This window comes from Emydura macquarii, unplaced genomic scaffold (assembly GCF_026122565.2).
Source record: "Emydura macquarii macquarii isolate MOO-44397 ecotype Brisbane River unplaced genomic scaffold, CSIRO-AGI_Emac_v2 contig_2994, whole genome shotgun sequence".
Lineage (NCBI taxonomy): Eukaryota > Metazoa > Chordata > Testudines > Chelidae > Emydura > Emydura macquarii.
The window spans coordinates 2,464,239-2,491,664 of NW_027133131.1; the positions used below are offsets into that span (position 1 = coordinate 2,464,239).

General features: G+C 61.2%; 1 protein-coding gene across 3 annotated transcripts; it reads right to left on the reverse strand.

Moving 5' to 3' along the window:
- TAC3 (tachykinin precursor 3) lies at positions 1-26,138 on the reverse strand. Of its 3 annotated transcripts, none has more exons than XM_067529697.1 (7): positions 26,001-26,138; positions 5,659-5,812; positions 3,386-3,494; positions 3,170-3,199; positions 2,510-2,563; positions 2,050-2,124; positions 1-343 (listed from the first exon to the last, which is right to left on the reverse strand). In XM_067529697.1, exons 1-6 carry the CDS (start codon positions 26,033-26,035, stop codon positions 2,051-2,053), a joined length of 456 nt encoding a protein of 151 aa, XP_067385798.1. In that variant the 5' UTR covers positions 26,036-26,138; the 3' UTR covers positions 1-343; position 2,050. The 3 variants fall into 3 exon arrangements, with proteins under 3 accessions (XP_067385798.1, XP_067385797.1, XP_067385799.1); XM_067529696.1 differs by lacking the exon at positions 26,001-26,138 and adding an exon at positions 16,599-16,724; XM_067529698.1 differs by lacking the exon at positions 26,001-26,138 and adding an exon at positions 8,135-8,270.
- Between the last annotated feature and the right edge of the window lie 1,288 nt (positions 26,139-27,426).

A 27,426-nucleotide genomic window follows, 5' to 3' on the forward strand; every position in this document is an offset into this window, starting at 1 on the left:
TCATAAGTAAAAATCTTGGTGTTATTGACTAGTCAAGGGTGTTTTTAATCTACGGCACAAAGGGGGTTCTGCTGGCTGCATGGAGCGTCTGTGGTCGGTGCACACGGAGGGGAAAGCACCACGGGGCGGGGGCATTACTCTACTATATTTCCAAACAGCGAGGACTACGGCGCAGGCCGGAACGGGGCGGTGGGGACGAGATAGAAAGGCGGGTTCTCCACGACATGGCAAAGGGCTCCGGTTCGGCTGAGTGTGCGGTGAGCTTGGGCAGACGAGAGCGGCTTCGTCTCGGTTTCCCGAGGCGTTGCAGACCCTTGGCTTGTCCCCAACGGCGGGTGGGCACCTGCACGAGAGAAAGAGGAAACCCGTGGCACGTTGGATCCTCCTGCGCGGGGGTGGCGCAGCTTGGAATGAGTCTTGGGAACTGGAGAAGCCTGGCTAAGCCTAAGAGACGTATCAGCCTCTTTCCCTTCCATTGGAAGATTCTTCCAATGGAAGCCAGCTCCTGTCCCAACAGAAATAACTCCCCCTTCTCCCCCCAAGCACGCAGGGACAGACCGGCTGGAATGGAAGGCCAGGCCATGGGAGACAGCGGGCGTAGCATTGATCCTGGATTCATCTGCATGTGTGGAAAGCGCCTTTCACAAATTCGCTCGTTTCCTCCATTTCCTAAAATTGCTCAGCAATTATCTTTAAGGCTGGAGCGTGCTCAGCGCGAAGAGAAAATGCCAGCCCGCTGGAGCTCCTGGGCTCATTACCCTGCCGTCATTGGGATCCAAATAACCGTCTAATGAATTCCTAATAACGGAATAAGTGCCGGGCAATCACCCAGTTAGGGTGATTATGGCTTTTTACGTCCCGTAACCTAGGTTTCCAGGCACTCACACTCACAGAGCCAGGGCTCTCTCTGCTCTCTGGTGGGTGGAAACTGCTGCCTGTCTGTGCAGCACAGGACCCTCCAGGGGAATTTCGATCTGTAATTAAAGACCCCGTATGGGTATTTAAGGGCTAATGCGCCAGGCGAAGCGTGACCCTTCGGGGGCGTCTTTCTCAGGCAGCGGCGCTTTGGCAAGCCTCGTAGCGGTGGCAGTGAAATGGAAGCGGCAGCTCCCAGCATGTTGTGCGGGGACAGGACGTTCTACATTCCCCAACCGCTGGATAACGCGGCAGCGGAGCAGGCGATGCTGGCAGGACCTGATGTCCAAAAGCGCCGAGTTGAGAGCATGGGAGGTTGGGGGGGGGCAGGGGGGAGGAGCATCGGCCTCTCTGTAGCATGAAGCCCAATAACAAGCTTCAAGTCGGGCACCCACAGATGGAAGTACCCCCCCAGGACAGGACTAACAGGGGGGTGGGTTGATGCCAGGGTGAGCAGATGTCCCGATTTTATAGGGACAGTCCCAATATTTGGGGCTTTTTCTTATACAGGCGCCTGTTACCCCCCCCCCCCCGTCGTGGTTTCTCACACGTCCCAGCTGGTCACCCGGGGTGATACGTGCAGGGCTGGGAGGATTTCCAGCTGCCACTTGGGGCCGACACGAAAAGGACCCGAGACAAAAGACCAGCCGGGGAAAGGGCTGGGGTCCAGCGCAGGGTCGCCGCATAAAGGGGACAGCCGCAGCCCCGGGGCTACAGAGCCTTCCCCGGCCGAAATGCGCAGCCGTCTTGGAACGCGAGCCCAGGACTCAACAGAAAAACGCTCAGCGATTCCAAGGCCCGACGCAGAAAGGACCATTGCGAGCATCTCGTCTCTGGCCAGAGAGCCGCCCTGCGTTAATAACCGTGCGGGAGCTCAGCGGGAGAGCTGACTTCTCCCCCCCACAAGCCTCAGCGGGTGGGGTGAAACCGGCAAAGCTCACTGGAGCCGGGCTAATTCACTGGGGCCAGGATCTCCCCTGTTATTGCCCCACTGCTGCTCTCCTTAACCCCCCGCCGGGCGCTGGGAAAGGGATGTCCCAGCCCTGGGCGCGCTGGCGGCACAGGGGCGGGGTGCGGGAGGGTGGGCGTGAGCCCGTGCGAGAGAGAGACAGAGCCGGCCCCTGCTGCCCTTACCTCATTCTGCATTTGGGGAATGTTTGGGGTCACCCAAGCTGGCGAAAGTCTCCTGGTTCCCTTCTGTGGGGTCGTCTAGGGTTAAACAGCAGGGCAGAGATGCAGTCAGTTCCTCCCCGACCCCATAAGCTCAGCTGGAGAAGGCCCTACCCTAGCCATCCCACCCCCCATTTCTCCTTTCCTGCAGGAAGGGGCTGTTGTGTCCCCCTTTGTCCCCAGAGGTGTGGGGGGGGACAGCGAGCCGAGCTAGGAGTGCTGCACACTGCCGTGCTCCGGAGAACGGCCAAGATGTAGGATCTCCGCTGGGGGAGTCAAGGCCTCTCCCTGATGGGGCGGGAGGGCGCGTGGACTCTTGGCGGCGGTGGAAAAGGTTCCCCGTCCGGGGGGGCTTGATTCAGGCTTCTGGCGCCCCATCACACACAATCCCCCACCCCGCTGGCCTCGCCCGGGCCCCACCTACCGGGCTCCGGGGTCCTTTTCCCCATGAGGCCGACGAAGAAGTCATGCATGTCTCCTGCAGAAAGACAAGGGGGTCAGCGGGACGGGGTTCTGGTTCCAGATCTCCCCCCCACACACACACACTCCTCCTCGAGGCGCCTCGGGCCCCCCAACCACCGTGCTGAAAACTCCAGCACACGGAGGCCTGAGCTGGGCACGCGCCAACGGAGGTGCCCAGCTGGAACCAAGCAGGGTGACACACGGGAGCCAAACTGCCCGCGCCATGGGGCAGGGACCTGGCCTTCGTTTGGAAAGCACCTGGCCCACTAATCTGTACCCGTCCCTCCCCAGCTCTCCCTCCTGATCGAGGGGACCGGGACCCCCAGAGATCAGCAGGGGGTCCCCTTACAACAGCACCTCCCGGCCTGCTCTTCTCCAGCTGGATTCTGCCCGACGGGACCTAACCGCGACCCCAGGAAGCCTGGGCTGCCTGAGGCTTTGGCTGGCACTCAGGGGGGCGGGTCCCGTCTACACTACAGCTCGTGACAGCGTCGCTTGCCTGGGTTGCAGCCGTGGCGTGGCCGGGGCTCGGGAGGGGAGGTCGATCAGGGGCGCAGAGCGGAGTGGATGTGGGGGTGGGGGGAGAACCCAGGCCCAGGGAAGAGGGGGAAACAGGACTTACGTTTCTGAGCGGGGACGAGCACCTTGGAACCTAGAAGAGACAGAAGTGGGGGGGGTCAGGGTGTGGGGGCATAAAGCAGCCCGCCGCCCACTCCTGCTATTGCCGCTGGCTCCGTTCCCCCGACCCGACAGCAGCTCCCCCACTACGGCCCCACCCAGGCTCCCCCCAGACCCGGGTGAGTTTGCTCGGGGCCGGGGGATGGCGCCAGGCACTCACGGGCGTCGTCCTTGCCCAGTAGCCGCAGCAGCGCCTCGTAGGAGGCCCGGTGGCCCTCGTAGAGTCTCCTGAGCAGGACCGGGGGCAGCTGGTAGAGGTCTGAGCTCGGCTGTGGGAAAGAAAGAGGAGAGGTGAGGGTCGGGGGGGGGGGCCAGGCGGGTGCAGAGAGGCGATTCTCGGGACGGCCTGGCACTGGCCCTGCCCCGCTGCAGCCGCTTTCCCGCGGCCGGACGCCTCCGTGACGTTCGCAGCGTGGGCTGGTCGCTTTGGGCCAGCTGCAGCGGCCGCTCCCGAGCCCCACGGCTGCCTTCGCGCCCCCCAGCAGGCGCCCGAGGGAGCGGGCAGCCCTGGGCCAGCCGGCCCAGCCCTCCAGGAGCGGGATCTCCCCAGCGGGGAATTCGTCACACGTGCATCCGACACCACCCGGGGGGCCCCTGGCGCTGGGCCTGGCGGGAGGTGCCCGATGGCACTGAGAAGCCAGCGTGACACCCAGCGCTGTGGCATGGGGAGGGGCAGAGGATCCGTGGGGGGCCAGGCTGGGCTTGCTTTGCTCGTAGGAGGATGCTTGCAGATGTTATTTAGCACCAGGCCCTGGTTCTGACCACACACAGCACTGCTGACGTCCCCCATTCCCGACCCACAGCCCCTCTGCTATTCCAGCCTCTGGTTTTCCCTCCCCTCCCTGAGCTGCTGCCCCTCAGTCCTGACCCCCAGCCTGCCCCCAACCGGCTAGCACCAGCGACACCCCTGGAAGGTGCAAGAACCCCGCAAGAGGCAGGCAGGGACGACCCACCCCCCTCGGGCGTTTCCTCCCAACCCCCCCGTCGCGCGCCAGCCTCTTTTCTGTCGAAAGCGGCCGAAGGCGTTGTTTATCGCCCAGCAGAAAACAAAGCCCTAATTTGTGTCTCGCTCAAGCCGCCGCCGCTCCGGGAGAGCCGCAATTTCAGGAGAGAAAAAAAAGGCAAAAATGAAGAAAATGGGTCTGAAGTGCCGGCGCCGGGGAGAATTGCTTCCCAATGGCCCCTTGCGCCGCTGCAATTCCCGGCCATGTGCTGCACGAGGTGGGCAGAGGACCGGGGCTGGCCAGGGCGGTTCCCATGCCAGGGATCTCGGCAAAGGACTTCGCAAAAGCTCCAACTGGGGTGGGGGGAGCTGTTTAAAAGCAATTTGCATTCAGACTTGTCTCCTTCGCCGGATGAACCGCCCCAGCCTGGTGCAAATTCATCCTTGGTGCAGGACGTATTTGCACGCCTCTAGGGTGACCAGATAGCAAGTGTGAAAAATGGAGACACTTCTTTTATGGGGGAGAGGGGGGACGTAGCTGCATATAGAAGACAAAGCCCCCGTCTGGTCACCCTATGTGCAATACACTCTCCCTTGCTGCTGCCAAAGGGAAAAGTCATAATCCACCTCTCTCCGGCCCCCCAGCAAAGCCAGGGGAGAGTTGCCTGACACACCAGCTCCATGGCTTTGTAACAGGCCAGCCCAGGCCATTTTCGGCAGCCGTGGTTTAAACCTTGGCACCTTCTTGTTCATTCGACTTGGCCTGGTTTGAACTTGCAGTCTCTGCCTTTCTCTGCTCCATTGCAGAGGCCGGCAGCACAGAGGACGTGCTCCACATGGCAGCTTTTGTACCCTGTAACCAAGCCAGCTTCTCTTTGCCCAGCTAAACAGCGGGACGCCTCTCACTGTCCCGCCAGCCCCAGAATCCTATTTGGATTACGGCCGCACGTAATGGCTCCAACTGAGATCAGGTTGCTCTGGAAATTTTTGGCCTGGCTGCTTTCCCCAGACTGTAAAGTCAATGGTCTGGGGGTTTGTCCGTTTTTAAACCTGACTTCCTTTCTCCAGAACACGAAGTAGGCATTGGAGTTAAATGAGCCTCAGCAACACCGAGCGAAACAAAACCCACCAAAAAGAATCTGAAACATCTTGAATGAAAAGAAAGCAAAAGCCGCTTTCCCGCTCGGTGACTTGGCTTTCACTTCCTCTGCGCTATTGTGCCCGTCCTGATCTCTAGTCACGCAGAGAGTTTCCCCCCGGGGGAGACAACCTGAATTTCTAATGTAAAAAAACCACACAGAGCTTTCTGGGGAAAGCCAAAACCAGGGCACAAACCCCATTTTTCTCCCCCTTTAGGCCACTGGCCGGCAGCATCAGGGCAGGAGGTGAGTCGGCTATACAGTTCACATTCGTTTGCCCCCCGGGGCAGCCACGTGGAGTCAGATCTCTGCACCCCTCCCCAGCCAGCCTCACATTCCCTGCCCTTCTACCTTGGTTTGGGTCCCTCTGACCGTCTGCTGCTCCTGGTTCCCTTCGCAGTAGGCGTGACACAGCTTCACCGCCGCTAAGGAGAGCATCACGGTCAGCACCAGGGAACTTTTCATTTTCCTTTCCCAAGTGCAGGGACGGGGGGTGACGGCCGAGCTAAGGAGCGAGAGAGACAGAGGGAGGAGAGGATAGACCGGTGAGCAGGAAGGCGGGGTGCGGGGGGGGTGGATTCCACCTCTGCATGGACAGGTCCCACAGTGGGGTCACGTCCATCTCTTGTTACCGAAGTCAAAAGAGAATGCAAGGAATCATCATCACTGTGTTTATAGCCTGGGCCTGCAGTCCCCCAGTGGAGAGCACGGAGGGTGTCTGCACCGTTAAAGAGGACAACAGACTGTGCGTACCCATCGGGGATTGATGTCGATTCTCCAGGCTGCGTCGGCCCCTGGATATTAGAGAGACAAGCTGGATGCAGTCTGATAAAAGGTATTGCCCTCACCCATCCGGCGGCTAACGGAGAGTGGGACATTCCAGACCAAAATCAAAGCTGGATTCATTCTTACCATGAGTGGCGAGGGCACTGGCCTGCTGGGTGACCTCAGGGCAGGTCATGGCCCCCGCTCCGTGCCTCAGTTTCTCCATCTGTACAATGGGGACCAAATTACCCACCTGCCTTGGTGAGGTGGTTGGAGATCCACGGGGGGCCGAACGTAAGCTCTAAGACGGGGCAGCCGCTACCCACACTTGGTCATGTAAACGCTTGCAAGCGGGAGTGAATGTTACACAAAAAATCAAGCCCTAGAAGGCAAACCAGCTTGTTAGGGGGTGGTGGAGAAGGAGAAGTGGGGGGAGATTTGGGAGCATCAAAGACAGACCATGTAGAGAGAAGTAGGATTGGTGCAAGGTGTGCTTCTCACTAGAGCGGGGACAAAGGAGGGGGGGGGGCTGACACAAGACCCAGTGCCCAAATCCCTAAGGCAGCTCCCCACCCACATAGAGAAATCACCACTAACCCCTTTCCCAGCCCGTTCCCAGTTTATCACTCGGCTCCTGACACTGACAGGCATGCAAATTGTCCAGTGCAATCTGCCCGCCACCCCCACCGTCCAGGCTGGCGTTTCTCTTCCCCAGAGTTTCGGGCAGATCTAGGTCAGATTTTAAGCAGTTTTTGCCTGACAAGCCTGAAAAATAAAGTCTAAACTTTGGAAGGGAAAAAAACCCAAAGCAATGACAAGCTAAGGAACAGAACGGGTTGGGAATTTGGAGGAAAAACTGGAGACTAAATGATAGCAAAGTAATTCACTGACCCAGCCTCAGTTTTTCCCCGTTTCTGTTTTCTATGCCTGTGTAATCCAGAGGAAAATTATTTTTTTCAACCCAGCGGCATCTCCTCCTTCTCACCGTGGGGAGGGACAGAGTGGAAGCTGGAGAAAATTACCTCCAGCATTTCAGAGTCGGAAAAATGCCTCTCACGTTAACGCGATTTTACAAGATCAGGTTTTGGCTGATGAGACGCCAGTCACCACTTGTCTGTTGGTATCAGCAGCCTGGGATGGATATCCATTCTCCAGGCTAATCAGCTGGCTGGAGCTGAATTTGCTCCCCCCCCACACACACACACATTGCACTGCTGGTGTTGTTTGAAGCGCACACTGAATGTCACCCATCAAAAGCCAACACGGGAAGGGGGGAAACTTTCACCCGCGGAAATCTCTCTGCCCTTAATGGGGGGCATGTACCCAAGAACCCTGGTGCCAGGAAGGCACCAGACTGCCCGATGGGCAGCCCCCCCCCCCCTTTGCCAAGCGCCAGCCTCTTCAGGACACGGCTGCTTTTTGCAAAGTTTGCTGGTGGTCAGCAGAGCAGAAAGCAGCTGGGAAGGGGTGTGAGAACAAGGGGGCAGTTTGCCTTCATGGTGGGGGGGGGAAGGGGAGACATGCATAATTAAGCAGCATTTAGGAGTCACACCTACAGAGCCATCCGATCGCCCCCCCCCGCCGCGGCTTCACACACATGCTCGCATTTCACACGCACCCCGAGCAAACTCTGTGGAGCTGCTGGCGCACACGTACGCGCGTGCAAGCTCACACTCACCCCCTCCAAGTGCAAAGCCGTCGCTCTCTTCACGGCAACTGAAGGTTGGTTCTGAGATCCCACGAGGGGACCCAGAAAACCCCCAAGCCGAGGGGGGGTTTTGAACCGTTCCCCCCGATTTTGAACCCCTTTCTCTCCCCCACCCCCAACTTCCCAGCAGCTTCGCCAAGTTTCTCACAGATTAGAGGTGGAAGGGACCCCAGGAGGCACCTAGTCCAAGCCCCTGCTCACAGCAGGACGAACCCCAGCCCAGCCAGCTTCCTGCTTTTTCCAAGCTAGGCTTTGGGTTAAAAAAAAAAGGAACCGAATCCCTCAGAAGGCACCAGAACGCCCTGCCACCCCGCCCGCATCGCCAGCGGCCCACGCCCGGCGCCAGCCACGTACCTGCACAGCCTCCTCGCCGGGGCCCGGGGCGATCCCTCCGTGCAGCGCCGAGCGGTGGCCGCGTTCCCCAGCTGCGCTCAGACACTGAGCAGGGAGCAGGGGGCTGCCGTGATCCCAGCCAGACTCAGCAGCCTCGAGAGACCGTAATGAACTGCCGTGTGCTGGCGGCTCGGCTGGGTTTAATAAGGGGCTGGGGCGATGCTGGGGGAGGGAGGAGGATGGAGAGCCACCAATGGGGGGCACTGAGTGGGGGAGGGGTCTAGAGTCGGCACCCCCACATTGCATCCACCCCCGCGTTACCCACGGCGCTATCTGCATGCGCACGCTACATGCACGCCAGTCACACACCCCAACACACAACACCAAACAGCACCCGCGCCATCGGCCCCTACCTCACCCACACGCACAAATACCTCAGCTCCCCGACACACACAGCCACACACACGCAAACACATCATCTTCTCCCTTGCACACACACCCTTATCCACACACGCAAATACGTCAGCTTCTCCCTTGCACACACATCCACACACACGCGAACACACACACAAATACATCATCTCCCTTGCACACGTACACACACACACACACACACACACACACACACACACCCCTCTTGGCCATGGGCAGATCCCCAGCCCGCTTTACTTCTGAACCCGCTAATCACCCAGGCTCCAGCTCCTTCCCTCTGGGTCTCAGTGATCAGTTCTCAGCCCGCGGGAAGCCCCCCCACCTCCGCCTCCCTCGTCCCCCCGCCCCCAAATCACCCGGTCACCGCTGTAGACACGAGGGGAGCAGACCGGCTGCCCCACGGCTGAGGGGCTCAGGATGCTGTGGGGTTTGAGGCTGGCCCCCCAGGAGGAGGGAGACAGGACTGCTATCAAAAGCTGCGTCTGTCCCCCGCTGCTGGGGCAGGGGACACTCGGTCCATTCAAAACACGAGGAGGACAAAGAGGGAGTCCGCCTCCCCGACCCCCACCGGGAACGGGCAAAGCTGCCGGCCGGCCATCCTCCCCACAGACACCTGTCTGCTCGGGGCAGCCCGCGATGGGAAACCGGCGCCGTCTCTGCTCCGCTGCCTCTGCTACAGGGCCTGACGGACTGACGTCCCCTTCTGACCCGCCATGTGGAGTCCGCCCCCGCCGGGCTGCCCGTGGGTCACTCAGCGCTGACCCCACCTCGCCGCCAGCCCTGGCGTCGGGCCTGTGGCGAGAGCAGAGGGGAGGACGGGACACCGCAGGACGCAGGGCGGGCTGCAACTTAAAACGGCCCCCAGGGCTAATTTGGGGCCGTTTTCAAGGGGTCTTGGAGCCAACTGCCCCCAGCCCAGGGGACTGCTCATCCAAGGCTCTGCACCCTGAGCATCCACCAGGCGGATCCGTTGAGCCTCCTGCTGCAGACAGAGCCCCCGGGGGCTGCGGGCAGGATCCTCGGCCAAGTCCCGGTCACGGCTTCTTTGCACCCAGCTGGGTTCTTCGGCTCCCGGGTGGGGTCTGGGGCAGAGCCGGCTGGAAGCCAGCGAGCGAACGCCCAAGGCACCACAGAGCTACTTCTCAGGGAGGGCGCGGGGGAATGGCAGCTCTGGGACGAGCCAAGACAGGGCTTCTCTTGTCTCAACCCCTTCCACGGTAGGATCCCACGTCCCAACCCGAGCACACTGCCATGGCGTTGGCCCCACCCCATGTTTCGGCAGGGGTGTAGCCCACAGGGCCGCCGCTCTGCCCCCAAACTCATTATCCTCCTCCCAGGCAGCGGATGAAACGTGACGGCTGGAAAGAACTGCACCGCCACGAACAGCGCAGCATTTCTCCAGGGTCGAACAGCCCGGACCGTCTCTTGGCGGCACTAAACGTCGGCTGGCGGGGTCCCCGCCTGTTCAACAGGCGGCTCGCACCGACCCCAGCACAGGAACACAACGAGAATGAGATTTCCGAGCCTTCTCCTCCCTTCCCCTTCCCCGAGCTCTTTGCTGTTACTCCGCGCACGGCCTGCAGATCCACCCCCTGGTTTCCAGGGATGACCGTGGCCCTATCTTCCTAGCAGAGGAGAACTGAACGGGACAGCTGCCAAAACTACCCCAGGCATTGAGTATTACGAGGGGCTCTCTGCCCCCTCCCAGCTCCCAGGAACCAAACACGGCATCCTCCACTTCCCTCGGAACAGCCCAAGAACCGAATCCAAGCCTCCGTTGAGTTGAGAGTTTTGTCTTTTAATTGTCTCCTCTAGGAAAACAGGAATAAAACTTCCATCCCTTGTAACCCAGCAACCCTAATTGCCTTGTCATCGGCGCATTTCAGCTCACGCGCTCACGGCAAGTTTCTCTTCAGCAAACTGGGGATGTTCCAAAACCGAAGCGACTTTCTCAGAGGAATCAAAGTTGACTCCGCCACCTCCCACGCCCTTTGAGAGGGCCCTGGAGAAGATGAGAGCATGTGGCGAAAGAGAGGAAGGGGAGAGGCTCAAAAGGATCCTGGATCCGTTTTTTTCCTCTCAGAGATGTGCAGGAATCTGGAAGTTCCTAGTTTCTGACTCTGGGCCTGGGGGACTTTGGTTAAAGCAGAGAATGAAAAGAAAGGACCCGAGAGTGCAGCAATGGCCCTCCCGGCCAGATCCTCAGCCGACGGAAATTACTCTATCGCCCCGGAGCTCAAGAGACCTTGGTAACAGGGGCCAGGCCTTAAACCAGTTTTCTTGGCTTAGCAACCCTTCCGTCAAGATATCCCTGGCCATGATGACCAGAGGGGGATCTCACTTAGTGTGTGTTTTGAGAGCTTGGCAGAGGGTCAGGGGGCAGCGAGATTTTAAACCAAATTTTCAATGCCTCCTGACCTACTTGGAGGCTCTTTTTCATTTGTTTTCCGGCTTCCAAGCTGGCGGGCGTCACGCTGGCGAGGTTTTCTCCTCCGCCCAGCTGCGGCTGTGGGGTAGCCACACCAGGCCATGAATCCAGGGCTCTGGCTAAGCTGCTAACGCGGGGGAAAGGAAAAGGAACTCACCCCGGGCACAGGTGCAGAGAAGGGCAAGGAGGAGGATCACCAGGGGACGCGGCTCCTAGCCGAGGGGTTTCTGGTAGAGTCTCCGCTGCCAGGACAGGGTGTGGTGCTAATTAGCTGGGGCTGGTAACAATGAGGCTATTGTCGTGCACACTTTAAACAGGCACTGGCCAAGTCTGCTGGGAACCCTGGGTAATCACAGGCAGCACCTACAGCCTACCTTCACCGCCCCGGCACCCGCGCCAGCCGAGTCTGTCTCCACAAACTTCTTGCAGGACAGACCCTCTCTAAGAGAGCAGGCCTGATTTCACCGAGCAAAATCAAGGCTGAGACGGGAATCTAATTGCTCCCTGGAAATACAGCCGGGGGGTAAACCCCAGGGAGGGAGGCTTTGAAGCTAAAGTGCAATTTTGGCATAAGAACAGCCGGGGAGAAGCCGGCCAAGGACCGGCTAAGCCTGGAACCGAGAAGTCCCGCGTCCCTCTGGAAGTAGCCCGGGACTTGGGATAAAATCGAGAGAGCTGGCAAATTCCAGGCACATCAGGTGCCCGGTGTCATCGCTCAACCTCCCGGCTCATTTGTTGATTACACCCTGCTCGCGCCGCATCTCACACACCCAGCCGGCTGCTTTGTTTCTTGCGGGCGTGCTCCGGCGGGCACTCGACCTGGGGTTAGCCAGCAGAGAGCACGCCGACAGCAACGGAAACAATGGGACTCACGCACCACGCTGGCGCTCGGCGGGGCAGCATCTGCAGCAGCGGGGGTGTTAATTAAATACCAGCTTGGCCAGAGGAGGCCTCGTTAATTAATATCAGTATTTCCCCCCCCCCCCCCCTTAATTGCAGGGGAATAAGAGCTCCAGAGAGCAACGCATCCTTTATGGCTCTCTGCCCGGCGGGAAGCACGGCTTGTTATTTATGGCTTTCATTTGCGGTGGCACGGCTCGCTGAGCCTGGCATGCTGACACTGGCTGGGATGCCAGTGGCGCCAAGGCTGCTGTTTGGGTATGATGCGCGGTTCTGCGGGCCAGGAGATGGCACAGTCTGTGTTAACCTGCACCGCACATGTCCCCAGAAAGCCCTCATCTGTTCCATGGCTGTAATGAGATCCCTGGGGTGGGCTGGCTCTGGGTCCTGCACCCAGCTCCTTCGGGGTCTAAAACCCTCACATCTCTGCTGCCTGAGCTAAAATGTTCATCATTATCCTCCCTCATTTACAGCTAGGGAAACTGAGGTACAAGGAGAAGCAGCGAATTGGGTCCATCTCCTGATGGAGCTGGGAAGAGAATTCAGGAGTCCTGCCCCCCGGACAAAAACGAAGAGAGATCTACTGACCCAAAGTTGACCTACCCTTCCCCCCCTGGGGTGTCCAGCTGGGGGGAGGAGGAGGAGAAAGGGAGCTGAGCGGGACAACTCTCCTGGCAGATCACAGGGACTCCGAAGCCCTTTGAAATCCAGCTGACGAGCCCCGCTGAGTGGAACCAGCGCTGGCTAATTACTGCGCTCTCCAGCACACAGAGGAGCCCCATGGGGCGCCTTCACCCCGCAGGGGGGCAGCAAAGGGGTTTGAAGTGCAAGGGATGCGCCCGACAGCCGAGAGAAGGCCCACGGGGCCCTGCATGCGTCTAGGGGGCTGCGGTGCATGGGGAGGGCAGATCTGCCCCAGGGCGGGCGGGCACGCTTTGTTAGACAGCCATAGGCACGGCAGAGGAAGGGGCTCTGCACCAGGGGAGGGGCTGCACCCGCTTGAGCTCAGCTCCTGGGCTGGTGTGGACACGGGCGGGGTTGGCTGGCAGCCGAGCCTGGAGAGGGGAGAGGGGCAGAGGACGGCCTGCCATGAATTCTGTCCCTCCAGGCGGCAGCAGCGTGGGGTGGGGGAGCCCTTGATCTGCTGGGTTATTGGGGAGCTAAGGAGGACGAAGGCTCTTTTTAAATGCAGTGGGGCGCCTGCCCCATGGAATTAAGAGGGCCAGAGAGGGCTGCTGGCAGGGAGGGGTTATACCAAAAAAGAACAGCCCCCCCCGAACACACACACACACACACACACACACACACACACACACACACACACCGAGTTAATTGCATCTACCTCTCCAAGCCCACCTGGGAGTTCTCTCTCACGCTGCCGAGCGCGAGTTGTCAGCACCTGACGCTCAGAGTGTGACACGGGGACAGAAAACCTGGCACTGACTTTGACGAGCGAGCGAGCGCAGCACCAAGGGAGGAAGGAGGAGAAGAGGAAGGGAAAGCGGGCCCGGGCCAGGCGGCTGGATGGCAGGCGGGTGCAGACTCTGCCCACACCGGGGGGCAGAAAAGGATGCTGGGCGGCGCGGCAGAGGAAGGGAAACCTACCAGCAGGGCGACCCCCTTCCCTCCCCAGTGCCCAGTCCCCTGCCCAGGGTGCAGTGTGTTAAAGGCAGTGGTGCTAGCTGCTCGGACACCCCTGGGCCCACGCTGTGCTCACACGCTACCCATTATACACGCTCTGCTCCATCCCGCCCTGGATCCCGGACCATCAGCGCACGGCCCCACAGCAGGGCCCGGCCCCGCGCCCCACCGCAAGGCAGGGGGGCGCTGCAGGAGAGCAGTGTGGGGAGCACTCTGCGAATGCGCCTCCACGCCGCTTCCCCGCTTCGCTTTCCACCCTCTCTTCGTTCAGTGCGTTTTACACCCCCCCCCCCCCATCTTCGCAGAAGAGCAGCTGTACGTTTCACCCCCATGAGTGACCAGCCTGCCTCGGTTTCCCTCCCCGAGCCTCCACCCAGCTCACGACTTCGCGAGGCCGACAATTAATTACTCCTAATAAGCAGCACGCCAGAAAGAACTAGGTCGATTAGTTCACTGAGCCAAGGGCCTGCTCGACCCGCCCCGGGAATCCTGCCACACCAGCCTCTTCACCCACCCTGGCTCCGTGCCAGCCCCAGGGGCAGAGTCCTGGAAGTTCGGAGAACGTCCCAGCCGGGGACTGAAGCAGGAGAGACCGATTTTTAATCCTTTGTGGCTGGATTACGTCAAGCCCTTACCTGGCAGGGTAGCATCGAGGAGGCAGGAATTGAGACCCAGGCCCCCTCGTGCTAGGCGCTGTACAAACACGGATCATCATTGTTTCCACTTTACACCCAGGGAATGGGGGACCTGGAGATTGGGGTCACATCCAGGTCTCCCAAACCCCGCTCCAGCCCATCTCTCCTCTCCACTGCGAGCAGCCCCCTTTCTCCTCCACCCCTCTGCTCCTGGCGGGGCTTCCGCTCAGGGGCTCGGTTCTCCTCTCACTTGCACCCCTGCGAGCGGCCAGCCTCGCTCCCGCTTTATAGCCCCAGCCGTGACCAAAAATCCAAGTCCCGCAGCCTCGTGGAGCTGAGACAGCTGCAGGGCAGTCTGGGTGTCCTTCCCCCCACTGCCACCCCGTTACAAGCAGCTGAGATCCTGCCAGTGGGACGGGGGAGCCGATCTTCATTGCCAGCGAGGGGGAAAGAGGCAGAAGGAAGCCAGCTGGCCCCACAGGTTGAGAAATCAGTGCTTGGCTTGTGAACAAGGACAGGTCACCAGCTAGACCCCCCCACCCCATAGCATAGCCCCTGCAGGCACCTCCCCCCCCCCGCCCACACCCAACAGTCCGTCCTCAAAGTTTCTGCCCCCTCCCCCTGGATGGCCACTCCACGCTCCCCATCCCTGGGGTAAATGCTGTTTTAAACAGCCCCTCCCCCAGTTCACCCACGCCCTCCAGCTTAAAGCACTGGCAAGAACCACCCCCAAGCCTGGGCAGCAGTAACAGGGGGTTGTGGGGCCAGGCGGCCCTCGGCCAGCAAGGCGAGTGTGAGCCCGTCACCCTCATGAGTGGTCCCCGAGAGGGAGGGGAGGCCATAAGCCCCATTTTACAGATGGGGGAAATCGAGGCACGGAGCAAGACAGGCCAGCTGATTAAAGGGATTGTAGGTGCCTACTTCCCCACTGAGGCCCATGGGAGTTAGGTGCCTAAATGCCAGTGGAAAAAAAAAAACTGGCCTTAAGTGATAGGCCCGAGGTCACACAGGGAGCTGGGAACTGAATCGACGTCTTCCAGCGCCCTGTTAACACGCCTTCCTTCCTGGGCTAGTCGCAGGCAGGCAGACAAAAGCCCCCAGGTCTCCCTCCAGCGCTGCAGGTTGGAGGTTGCGCTGGGCCCAGTTCAGGCCCCCCGAGGGGTGAGGAAGGTTGGCATCTCACCTGTGCCTCTGCGTCCCTTCCCTCCTGCCTGCCCAGGGATGGGGGTTTGACGCCTCAGCCCGGGAGGCAAGTCCCCCTTGTCGCCCTCCTCCTCCTCCAGCAGGGAAGGAAGACAGCCCAGCCGTGTGGGAGGTTAAGCTGTGCAGGGAGCGAATACAAAAGCTGAAGTGGATTGAGACTCGATCCGTTCGCAGCTGAAGAGGCTGTAATTCAGTGCGGCTGAGCAACAGGGGCTGGGACAGGGAGCCAAGGGAGAACCGGGCCCTGCGTGGCTGCTTCTGTTCCCACCAGAGCCTGGACCGCGGACACAGAAATCCTTCCGGGCAGGTGGAGAAGGTCCATTCCTCCCTGTTCCGGCCGTAGGAGGCTTTATGAATGAGCAGCAGCATGGGCTAGTGGGAAGAGGCCTGGACAAGGAGACCTGGCTTCTAGTCTCAGCTTTGGCACTGCCCCTGGGCAAGTCGCTTCCCCTCCCAGCCTGTCTGTTTGGCCCGTGAGCTCTTCCGAGCTGGGGCCGATATGGCACTAGCGCCGGTAAGGGGAGAACGCAGGTACTTCACCCAGCTCCCTCTGCGCCGGGCACCTGTCCTCGCCCCTTCCCCAGGGCCCAGCACCGCGCTCGTCTGGTGCGACGGTGTTTGCGCCCGTCGAGTCGCCCACCCGCAGTCCAGCCCCTAGCAAGACGACCAGGGCGGCCCCGCACTGACGCACCTCGGCAGCTCAACCTGGAGCCAGCCACGGCCTCCCTCCCCGCAGGGCAGCGGGACGCTCGTTTCCCACGCCTTCGGCCTCCACGAGCGACCAGGTCCGGCCGCGACCCCACGGGGTGCTCGACAGACGAGGGCTGGGCTCCTCGGCCTCAGATGCACCATGGCCTTTGAGGCTCGCCAGCGCAGGCGGTGACCCAGATCCCTCTCCTCAAAGGGCCCGTGCCGGCCGAGGAGAAAGGAGCCGGGCGGCGGTTCGTGGGTAGAGAAGGGTGACGTTTCCCCTCTGAAATCAGCCGGAGTTCTGTCCCCGGTAGAGCCGCCACTTGCCCAAGTCTGCAGCCAGGTTCTCTGCAGGACTCGGAGCTAGGAAGGCTCTATTAAACTGCTCGGCCGCTCCAGGGTTTTGTCCAGCAAGGTGCCAAGGGACCGGGCTCCCACCCCATCCCCCGGGGCAAATGCTCCAGGACCGGCCCTGGTCTCTCACCTTTAGCCCCTGACTTCCGGAGATCCAGCGTAAGATATTCCTCCCCCCCCCCGCTTCCTTTTGCTTTCTCACCTGTTCTCCCACATGCCGATCTGGGGCTCATGATTTTGCCAGCAGCTTCTTGGTGACATTTCAGCGCGATGACTTGGCTCATCTCTCCAGGGGCTACCGTTGAGCAATATGAAGGAGTCATCTGGCCCCCCCACACCCTGGCTGAGGCCTCAGCTGGGCCCCCCCTGCCACAGGATTCGTGCGGAGGAGCTGGGTCACATCAGGGTTGAGGACGTCATCAGAAGAGCATCTTGTTCCCGAGCCCGGGGGCCGGGCCATGGGGCGGGAGGTGCCCCCCTTCCTAGCTGGGACGTCCAGCCGCAGCAGCATCACGTGAGGAGCTCTTCAGCTCACGCTTTTAGTCCCATCCCCAGGGTGTCAGCCGAGAGGGCGGCCGGCTCAGCCCCTCCATTCACAGCCTGGTCACTCGGGCCGGTTCCCTGCAGCAGGCCGTAGGCCGTGTAGCCTAGCGGCTAGCACGCCGGGCTAGGACTCAGAAGACCCAGGTTCTAGCTGCGCCACTGGCCTGCTAGGTGACCTTCAGCCAGTCCCGGCCCTTCTGTGCCTCAGTTTCCCTCCCCATAAAGTGGTGATGACGCGACCTTCCTCGTAAAGCCCTGGGAGGCCTACTGATGGAAGACGTCGGTGAACGTATTCCTGGAGGCAGCGGGTGTCCCCGCTTGAAGCGGCAGGGGTGGCCCACCTGGGCTCTGGCAGACGTGAGCTGGACACCCTGCTGCGTTAAAGAGGGCGCCGTGGAACACGCCGGACCCTGCTTTAAAGCAGCACCACCCTAAGCCCCGGGGGGCAGTGCCCGAGGCCCAGAGCGTGTCCGTCCGGAAAGCACAAGGGTCCCCTTCCATCAGCGCCTCAGAACCAGCCAGTCCCTCTGTCGACAACCGGGGGGGGGGTGCAGGCAGGCCGGGAACATGGATCTGCAAAGCAGCTAAGACAGGAGAGGCCTGGAAATGTGGCTGGGGGTAAGCATAATTTTCCCTCCTAACCTTCCACGGTTCCTGGGTGGTGGGGAGCAGATTCCATCCCGCCCCCCACAATCTGGCTGTCCCTGGGCTTCCAGCAAGAATGCCCCATCATAGCCCCCCCCCCCCGGTTGTATCCCAGGACTCGAAGCTAGCCCCACTCCAGCTGCTGTGTGCAGGGCACCAACCCCAGGCCCCGGTGGTGTACCCAGAAAGGCGAGGGGGTCCCAGATCCAGCCAGCCTGCTATAGGGAAAGTGAGCCAGGGTGGGGAGGGGGCAGGCGGGACAGAGCAGGACGCTAGCTAGGAAGACTGAGTCGGCGCAGCGCAGTTCCACTCCCGGGCTCCCCGCCCCTTCGCAGGCCGCGCGCCCGGCTGGCGGGGGCTGGACAGCGGCCACTTGGCACCGAGCGCCAGCCGGCTCGGAGCCGCTTTGCTTCCAAATGCCGCCGGGGAGCTGGCGCAGCTGGACGAGCGGGGAGAGCTGATTAGAGGGCGAGGCAATCAGCCCGTGGCCCCGCTGGCTCCCCCCCGCCCCGGGGGGGATCAACCAGGCCCTTTTTAGCAGGAGAGACGTGTTTGCTTGCCTGCATCCAGCTGAAAAATTAAAAAAAGAAAATGGAAAATGTCAGCGGCAGCGGCGGGGGATGAATGAATATTCCATGAGCATCCAAATTAAACTGCTGAAGAGAAATGAACTTGGGACCGGACGGGACGTCCCTGGCAGGAGACACTGAATCGGCCTCAAATGCATCTTGATTTCTCTCTTCCGTGGGCCAGGCGCGAGAAAAATGCAGCAGTGACCCCGGGGAACATCTGAACCATTACCTACCCCCCCCCCCCCCCCCCCCCCCCGGCTCCCGGGGCTATTAGAAGTGGCACCCAGGGCTCACGCTTAGCTGCATTCCGGCTGGCGAAGGACAAATCCTGCATCTCAAAAGAAGAAAACCAAGCAAACAAACTTGGTTTCTAGCCCCTGGCTGGTCTGCAGAGTTTAAAGCTGGCTCCAGGCGTGTCCGTTAGAAAGCAGCTGTGGCCCCAAGGCAGGGTCAGAAAAGAACCAGTTAAGTTCCCGGAGGCTAGGTCCACCCATGGCTATTAGCCAAGATGCTCAGAGACACGACCCCATGCCCCGAGCATTTGCCAGAGGCTGGGAATGGGCAACAGAGGATGGATGAGGTGCTGATTGCCCTGTTTTGTTCCTTCCCTCTGAAGCACCTGGGACTGGCCACAGTGGGAAAACGGGACCATTGGTCTGACCCAGTCCGGCCGTTCCTAGGTGAACCCAGCTTCCCTTCCCGCTGAGCGACCAGGCATGGATCTCACAGGGAGGATGATGAAACGGTTCAGTTGTAACGTAAAGACCCTCATTCAACGCTTGATCTCTGGGCAAGCGGCCCATCGAGCTCCGCCGGAGAGGGCAAAGGGAGACGGAGACCCACATTTAGAGCCCAGCCCCAGAATAAAAAATTGACACCCCCCTCCCCGCTCGAATGCAAAAATATGAGTCCAGAGCCCAGCAGATCTGCCCCCATTGCGACCCGCAAACCCTGAATTACTGGGCCTCAAATTAATTGGGCCCGGTCGTCAGCAGCCTGAGCTCCAAACCCATCACGCAGCAGCCATCGCATCTGACAGTCTGAGCAGGTTTCAATTAAGTTTGCGAGCGGCTCAGGGTGTCTGGCTGGCTGGGGAGGAGCCGCAATCAAAGAGCCGAGGCAGCGCGTTCAAGAGCCGGGGAGACGGAAGAGCCATTTCCCCCGCGCGGCGTTTATGGCTTTAGAGACACTTCGCTCCTTTATGCAAGAGTCAGGCCGGGCGGGAGGCTGCGCGCTCCTCGCCTCATCTGTCTGCTCGTCACAGAGCTCGCGCCGGCAGGCGGCTGGAAACCGGGAGCTGACTGCCGCAGGCGGCAGGGGAGGGAGCTGGGGCCTACGTGTATCACCAGCACAGGCACTAAAATCCAGGCTGGAGGGCAGGGGAGATGGGCAGGGGCAGAGCCGCTGGCTGCTAGCCGGCGAGGTGGGCCCATGGCCCCCTTGCCGCATGGCAAAGATCAGCTCAGGGGGTCACTGGGGCTCAAAACCAGGGCGTGGGTGGTCAGGCCTAGTGGTGGGAGCAGGAGTCAGCAACCAGAGCTACGGGTCAGGAGCTTGTGACAGCCGCAGGCAAACGCTCCGAGCAGCCCGTGAACAGCCGGTGGGTGGAAGAGCCGGTTGCAGACCCGCAGGCAGGCGGGGCGATCCGTCAGCCAGCCGGCTGATGCACCCCACGGGGCTGTCAGGAGACCGCACAGTCACAGCTGTGTGGGGTTTTATTTGGTGTGTGTGTGGGGGGGGGGGATCGTTCCTGGGGTTCTCTCCAGCCCCGCTGAAGGATTGAAGAAGAGGAAGGAAGCGGCTCCTGCAGAGAGAGCAGACGGCTCACCAGGCCGGGACACAGTCAATTAGCGCGTTAGCATCAACCAGAAGGAGCCAGAGTTTAAATACCGAGAACTGGGTGAATCGCTTCCCCCTTTTGCTTCTTGATTGGTCCCGTTCCAGCTCCCGCTGGCAGGGAATTCAAAGAGCTACAGAGCACGAGCCGGCGGGGCGGGGAGGAGATTATTTTTTTTGTCTGCACATGAGAAGTAACTGTGGCCCCCTTTCACCTGGAGCGCTCCCGGCCCATTACAAGCACAACCCTCATTACGGGTACCCTGCAGAGGGGTCGGCCTCATTTACCTACAGGGAAACTGAGGCATGGGTGTATGGGATTTTTTTAAAAATAATGCAGCTGAAGGCGCATAGGGTGTGGATTTTAAACCCACTGTAATTAGCCTGATTAAATTCCACTGGGGACAACACCCCTGCCCTGAGCTCAGATGCTCAGGGGCCTGGATTTATGTGCAGCTAAAAAACCAGCACATTCAGCAACACCTTGCCTGTCCCCGGCGCGAACCCCCAGCAGTGCACCCACGCACCCCCGGCAGTGCACCACCTGCTAGCGCCGCCCTGGGGGGCCTGCCTCTAGCACGGCCCATCAAAGCACCGCGCCGTGCGGGATAAAGGTGGATATTGTGCCCGTTTTAGGAGATGGGCAAACAGGGGTGCAGAGAAGGGAAGGGGATCTGCCCAAGATCATGTGGCCAATCAGAGTCGGGGGAATAGAACCCAGGAGTCCTGGCTTCTACTCCCCGGATCCAACCAGGTTCTTGGGATCTCGCAGCAGAAGCTGCCCCCATAAACCCTGGCCTGTGTCTTCAGTTTTAAAGGGCCAATATCTGCGGAGGGGGAGCATGGAGGCGCCAGGGAGGAGATGCCGGACAAGGAGACGCGCAAGCCGCTGCCCAAGGCTGACAGCTCTGCTGAATTCCTGGCGTTTGGGGGAATCCAGGCACCTGGTCCATTTTCCTTCTTTCGTTGCATGGAATTGACTTTGCAGCCCGTAACGAGCCCTGGTTAACGGGCCAGCAGAGAGAGGGGATTGCACGGCCCAGGCCGCACGCATAGACTCTGCCTCTGGGCTTGGGAAGGGCTGGGACAATGCGCCAGCCGGATCCAGCGTGCGCCCTCGGCTCACCCAGCCCGTCTGCCCAGGGCAGCCTCCCTTCCAAAGGTCCAACGGGTCCCCTGCCCCCTCGAGACCAACCCCTTCTAGGAAGGCCTGGGGCAGAGAATCCCAGTCTCCATGGCAGCCCCCGGCCCCCTTCTGCCTTTGCTATGCTGCCCATGCCTCCGCAGTTACGACCTCATCTGTTGTCCGGGGGGAACGGATGCGAGGTCATACAGCAGCACGTTGGTAACCCTTCCCCCACCGCCGCCCGTGAACCTGCACGGTTATTGTGCGTGTCACGGTAGCAGTGACCCCTTCATGCTAGAGGCTGCCCAGCTATCTGAACAGAGAAGATAGACAAAGACAGAGGAGTGTTCCCATTGCACACATGGAGAAACTGAGGCACAGAGGCAGATTGACTGGACCAAGGGCCCGCAGCCAATCGGTGGCAGAATCAGAAATTGGACCCCGCCTTCCCCAACTCCCAGCTCTGTCTGTGGCTGGGGTGCTCCCTTAGCCAAGCCGGAGAGCCCAGTTAGCGCTGGCCTGAGACCCAGCGAACTCATTCCGCGGAGAATACAACAGCTTTGGAGCAGGACTCCGATTCAGCCCAGGGCCCAAAGGCTCCATTTCCCAGGCCCCCCCCCCCAGCCCCCTGATTCTCCAGGCCCCAGTGCTCTCAGACAGCATCAGGCCTGCACCTTGGCCCCGTTTTCAGCCACGTGCCGCGCCCGCCCACACAGCCGCGCCTCTGGCACCGGGGGAAGGTGGATTTAATGCGTTACAAAAATAGGCACCAGGTTTGCAAAAATAGCTCCCTTTCCGGCGTGTTTACAGACTGTCTCCTGCCAGCCACATACACCCCACGCCCCCGGCATGTGGTCTTGGAGCTTAGTGCACTGGAACGGGGGGGGGGGTGTGTGTGTGTAAGGGAGGGGCGTGTCAAGGAACCTCTGGCACTGGCAGAAGGAAGCCAGCTGCCCTGAACTCCTGACACATGCTCCCCCCGCCCCCATCACTATACCTGGCGAGAGCTCATCATTCAAGGCCATTCGATGGCCTCTGCCCATCACCCTAGCATCGGGGCGCTGGGGTTGTTATAGCCGGATCATTTGTAGGGGGGGCCCTGATGGGACGCCTTAAAGGGACAGGAGCCGTTGAGAAAGCAGCCCCCCCACCTGCTGAGAGCTGGGGAGAGCTGGGGGGGAGGGGGAAATCAGTGGCAAATCTCAGCATCTCTGCAAGTCAGGCCCTGAGGGGCTTGGCCAGGACTAGGGACACGCACCCCGAGGATGGGCTTTCTGCCTCCGGAGCAGAGGACCAAGGCCGGGGGAGGCGGGGAGAAGGCAGGGGCACACACCCAGCATTGCAAATAGCAATGCTGGCTGTGCACAGCGGGGAGAACCTGGGGGGGCACATCCCGGCTGGAGGGGGCTATGACCAGGGCCGAGCTGCCCTGCCCCGACAATTCTGTGCCCTTGCAAATCCCCATAGGAGCCACGGCTGCCCCCAGGCCAGCACAGCCCTGGATCTGGTCCAGAACTCTTTGGGCCATGCTGGGGGAACGGGAGGGGGGGAGAAGAGACAGCCAGCCACGGATGCATCCTCCCAGAAATTGCTTCTGCAAAATAGCTGCCACTTCACTGGCGAGGCAGCAGCAATTTGGGGCCCTTCTCAGCAGGGTGGAGAGGAGATTTCTGCCAGTAATCAGGCCATGGGAAATGAGAAAGAGAAACGCCACGCAGGGAGGGGTCGTGGCTGCATGCGGCCATGGGGATGGCAGGGACTCGGTTTCATCCCGCCACGCATGGGGGCAGGAGGGTGTTTAGGAGGGCAATGGAGCCGGTCACTGGCCAGCTGTCAATCATCTCCCACCAGCAACTGTTTGCAGGCTTCAGGGCCCAGGCTGGCACTTGGAGGGGGTGGAGGGAGACAGGGAGAGAGGCAGGCTGGCCTTGTGGTTAAGGCTGGGGGGGTGCAGGACTTCTGCATTCTATTTCTGACTCTGCCGCAGGCTCCCTGCATGACCCTGGCCAAGTCACTTTCTGTGCCCTGCTGCGCTTTAGCCCTCAGGGGTATCTTGTGGTAATGAGTTCCACAGGCTAAACGAAGGCAGAGTCCCAAAGTCGGGATCCCTTTGCTATGGGACAGCTGAAGGGGCAGGAGGATTTTTCGGACTCTGAGCCTGAGAGGATGGCTCTGGAGGGGGATTATGAGAAGAAAGACCCAAACCTCAGAACCCCTTCCCCCAATCCCAAGAGTCCAGGGGCGCCAGCCCAGAATCCTTTGGCCTTGCTGATGGCAGAAGCCGCACCCCACTTCCTGCCAAGGGCGGCACCCAACGGACGGAGCTGGGTGGCGTGGGGTTGGGAGCGACGGATCTCGACCGTGACACATCCCTAGCCCGGGCCTTGGAGAGATGCTCCTGCAGTCAGCAAGACAGCCCTTTTGGCAGCAAAGAATTAATCAGCGCTCCTTAGCCCCCCGGGTTTGTGGCGCTCGTTAGCAGCTCCTCATTAGCATCTCCGGCCTTTGTGACACCGGAACGGGTCAATCTGACCAGACTGCCACACTTCCCTTTCACGGCTCCCTCCCGGCACCGGCTGGAGGCGGAAGACACCCCCCGATCTTTTCGCACCAGCACGAGCGGCCGCTATTGAGAACGCCCGACCAGCTCACACGTTCGCACCTTCCCGGCCTGTTGACATTTCCCAGCACAAAGAGCCGCGCGGAGCCTGGGCTCCCACTGCAAAGCAGAGTCAAATTATTTCTTTCTTGGTCTTTTTTTTTTTTTTTGCTGTTGCTCACCCAGTAATTTGCTCTCCGGAGTAATGAGATTTCCTTTCCCGCCAGGTCGCGGCAAGGGAATGACTCACCAGCCCCCTCCGCCGGAAAGATTTACGGCAACGCTGCCGGATCCGGTGTCTGCTTGCTAAGTGTTTATTTGGGCCGCACGGCGTCCCAGAGGCCAGGGTGGCTCTGCTGGAGTACCCCAGCGCTTTCCAATACACGAAGGGCCCCTCCCTGGCGGCTGGTTCTCGCTCATCCACTCCCCGACCGGCTCAAGATGGATTCGAACCCATGCCCGCTCGGCCGCGGACAAAGCGCTGCACTTTCCACCGCTCCCCGGAGCAGATTTCGCAGGGCCCCGCCAGGTCAATTTCCCAGTCTGGGGCACACATGGGCAGCCCAGACCCAGGGATTTGGTCGGCCCGGTTTATTTATGACCAGCTGTACACGCGCCGCCTTTCCTAAAGCGGGGACAGCCACAGATTTCAGGGCAGGCCCTTCAGGCCCAGGCCTCAGGTCAGGCAGTCTGTCCCTAGAAGCCGCTACCAGGCCTCAGCCTCCCACCAGGGAGAGATCACGTCACGCCCTGGGGCTGGGATGAGGGGCTGAGGAAACCCTCCGCCTTCCCCAGCAGATTCCAGCGTCGAGGTCATGCGGCTGCTCCGCAGCGCCAGTTATTTACGAGCTGCACGGCGCTCGCGCCGGTGGGCCAGGGACCAGGACAGCCCCCCCCACCCGGCACGGAGCACACACAGAACAGGGTCCCTGCCCCAAGGAGTTTCCAGTCTAACCAACCTGCTCTGGATGCAAGAGTCACCGGGCAGCTTGGATCCTACCACCAGTGACCTCCTAATCACAAGCCATTAGCGCCTCTGGGCAGAACAGGATCTCCCCCCACCCCCCATCTGTTGGACGGTTGGGGAAACTGAGGCAGCGGGATTGGGGGGGGGGGGTGAGCTGGTGCCCAGTTGAAGCCAAGGGGAACGGCGCAGTTAGAGAACTAGCCCCTCTAGAAGGGACTTGCCCGAGGTCCGCGACAGAACCAGGGCTAGAACTAAGACCTACCGCTGCCCACACTGGGGGCCTGACCTCTGCTACGCCCAGGGATTTTGAACGTCCGCCTAGGACACGGAGCCCCACGCGCCATCTCGCCCAGGCAGCTCCAGCAGTGCCCCGGGCCCGCTACCGGGCAGGACCAGCTTCCTAGCTGACAACAGCCGCCTCCAGTGGGTCTAGAAGACAGAAGAGCCCAGGGGCCCACGGGCAGCAGGGAAGGGGTGAACGTGACGGGACGTGAAGGTCTGCGGGGCAGCTAAGAGGCGGCGGGGGGGGGGGGGGGCGCCCCCCCCCCCCGGCGCAGGCACAACAGGAGAGGCCGCGAGTTCCTCCCGTGGGTAACGTTGGCCTGGGTGCAGTCGCACGGACGGCGCGCCCCGGCCGAGGTTCCTAATGCGCTGTCAGCAGATCCCTACGCATGCCCCCCTGCACCAAAACCAATAGACACCCGTGTCCCTCCCCCCCGGCCGCCCCCACGCCGCTGGGACGCAGGGCCTGTCACGCAGGGCCAGGCTGTTGTGGGGTGGAAGTCACCCCCCCCCGCCCCGCCCTGCAGGGCCCACCCCACGGGTGTAACGGCCTTGCTCCCAGCATGGGGGGCCCGGGGGCAGTTGGAAGCAGAGATCAGCCCCAGCCTAGCAGGAGCCCAGAGGTGGGGAGGGGATAAAGGGGGCTTCAAAACAGCACCAGAGGGGGGGGGGGAGGGGGAAGGGGGTTAACGGCAGAATCACCCCGAATGGCTTTTCCTTGCAGCCCTACAGAGATTCCAGACACCAACAGCCTGTCCCACGGCTGCCCGGCCCAGAGAGCCCCCTAGCAGCACAACTCAGCAGTGCAGCACCCTGCCTCAGTTTCCCCACCCCATTCTTCAGCCTTCTCCCCACCGTAGCAGCAACCGGGACCACCAGGTGTTCCTGGGGCACAGAGGCCATTCACCCCCAACCAGAAACACCCCGACAATCATGCCGTGGGCTCCTCGGCCTTCAGCCCCCTTCCTTGGAGCTGGGCTTCCGGCAGCAACACCCTCACTCCCAGGTCAGCCTCCAGGCCAGGTCCCACCTACCTCTGGGGCTCCTTCGCCCCACACCGGGGGCTCATCAGCTTCCACCTGGGCCAGGCAGTCCAGCTTCAGCCTCCTGGCTTTAGCTAACTCAGGGCTAGCATCTCAGCCCCCAAAGGAATGGTGTATCCACACTCTGCACCTCCTGGGCCCCCCTTTAAGTCCTGCACCTTGCACAGGTGTAGCAGGGCAGGGCTAATTGGCCCAAGACAACCTGGCCCTTAAAGGGCCAGGCTGTGGGTTAAACACCGTGGGGCTGGGCCCGGCTCCTGCCAGGACAGTGTCCAGCGGAAGCATTGCTGCAGGCTGGGTGCGCAGAGGGAATCCGGAGTCGCTCCGTGTCAGCACGGCGAGTCATTTCCTTTGGGGGGACAGAAACGCCTGTTTCGAACGCTCCGTTCTGGGGCCGGGAGTCCTTCCGCGGGGCCGATCGCGCCGGGACGGCAGCGCAAGAAAACGTGATGGCACCCAAGGGTGTCCCAGCATTTTCAGCCCGGGGGGGAATTTCAACGTCTCGTTTCCACTCGGATCGAAATCACAGGGCGACCTGCTGGGGTTGCCTGCAGAAGGGACGTTCCCTGTGCTGCCCCCCACAAGGGGGGAAGGCTGTTCTGTTTGGCTCTTGAAGGACAGATCTGGCCTGTCGGCTCCCTGCTCCTACCCCAGCCGTGCCGGGGGCAGAGGACGTGAGGCTACATACAAGGGGCATGACTGATCGGAGAGCCAATTCGGGTCCCTAAAGACAGGGGGGGCTGAGATCAGCTGCCCCATCATCCGCTCTGCAGGGGACACCCCCCCTCCCCGGCCCGTATCCCCCCCCCGCCCAGCCGCAGCTGTTCTGGAGCCCAGAGAGATGCCCCCAACCCTGGCAGGTGGCTGCGCGCCGGTGCCCGGCTTCCCCACGGGCTGGCCGCGTTGCAGCCGGCAGGTGCCTGCGCCAGGGCTCCAGCTGCTGGGCTGTAATTACAGAGCCTAATTACCCTGGCATTTGCGTTCGCACGGGACTTTGGACCCCTCCACGGGGGGGGGGGGGGGGGGCAACGGGAGGGGGTGGGGGGCGCAGCTGTGCCAGCGCCGTGGGCAAGACTCCAGGTCCTGGCATGGAACCCAGGCACCGGTGCTGCCTGTGAGCCCTGATGGGTGCATGGGAACCGATCCCTGCAGCCCGGGAGAGAGGAATGGAAGGTGCTGGGCTGCAGTGGCCCCTGCTGGTCCGTGAGAGGGAGTGCGGCGCTCTGCCAACGACCTCTCACGGCTGCGGGGACGATCCAGGTGGGGCTGGATGGCGTGGGCTGCAGGAGGAAGGGAAATGCACTGGCAGCCCCCCGCCGTGCTGGCATTTTCACCCTGCCGCTCAGCGGCTTCCCATGCGGCGGGCAGCTTCTTCCCGTGAGCCCGGGAAACCCTTTGCGCCGGAGCGGAGCTGCTG

Excerpts from the sequence above, each read along its gene's own strand:
- TAC3 (XM_067529696.1), bottom strand. The coding sequence starts at position 16,657 with ATGTCACCAAGAAGCTGCTGGCAAAATCATGAGCCCCAGATCGGCATG. Across the intron at positions 3,495-5,658 it reads TCAGAGGGACCCAAACCAAG|CCGAGCTCAGACCTCTACCA; the intron begins GTAGAAGGGCAG and ends TCTTTCCCACAG. Across the intron at positions 2,125-2,509 it reads GAAAAGGACCCCGGAGCCCG|ACGACCCCACAGAAGGGAAC; the intron begins GTAGGTGGGGCC and ends GTTTAACCCTAG.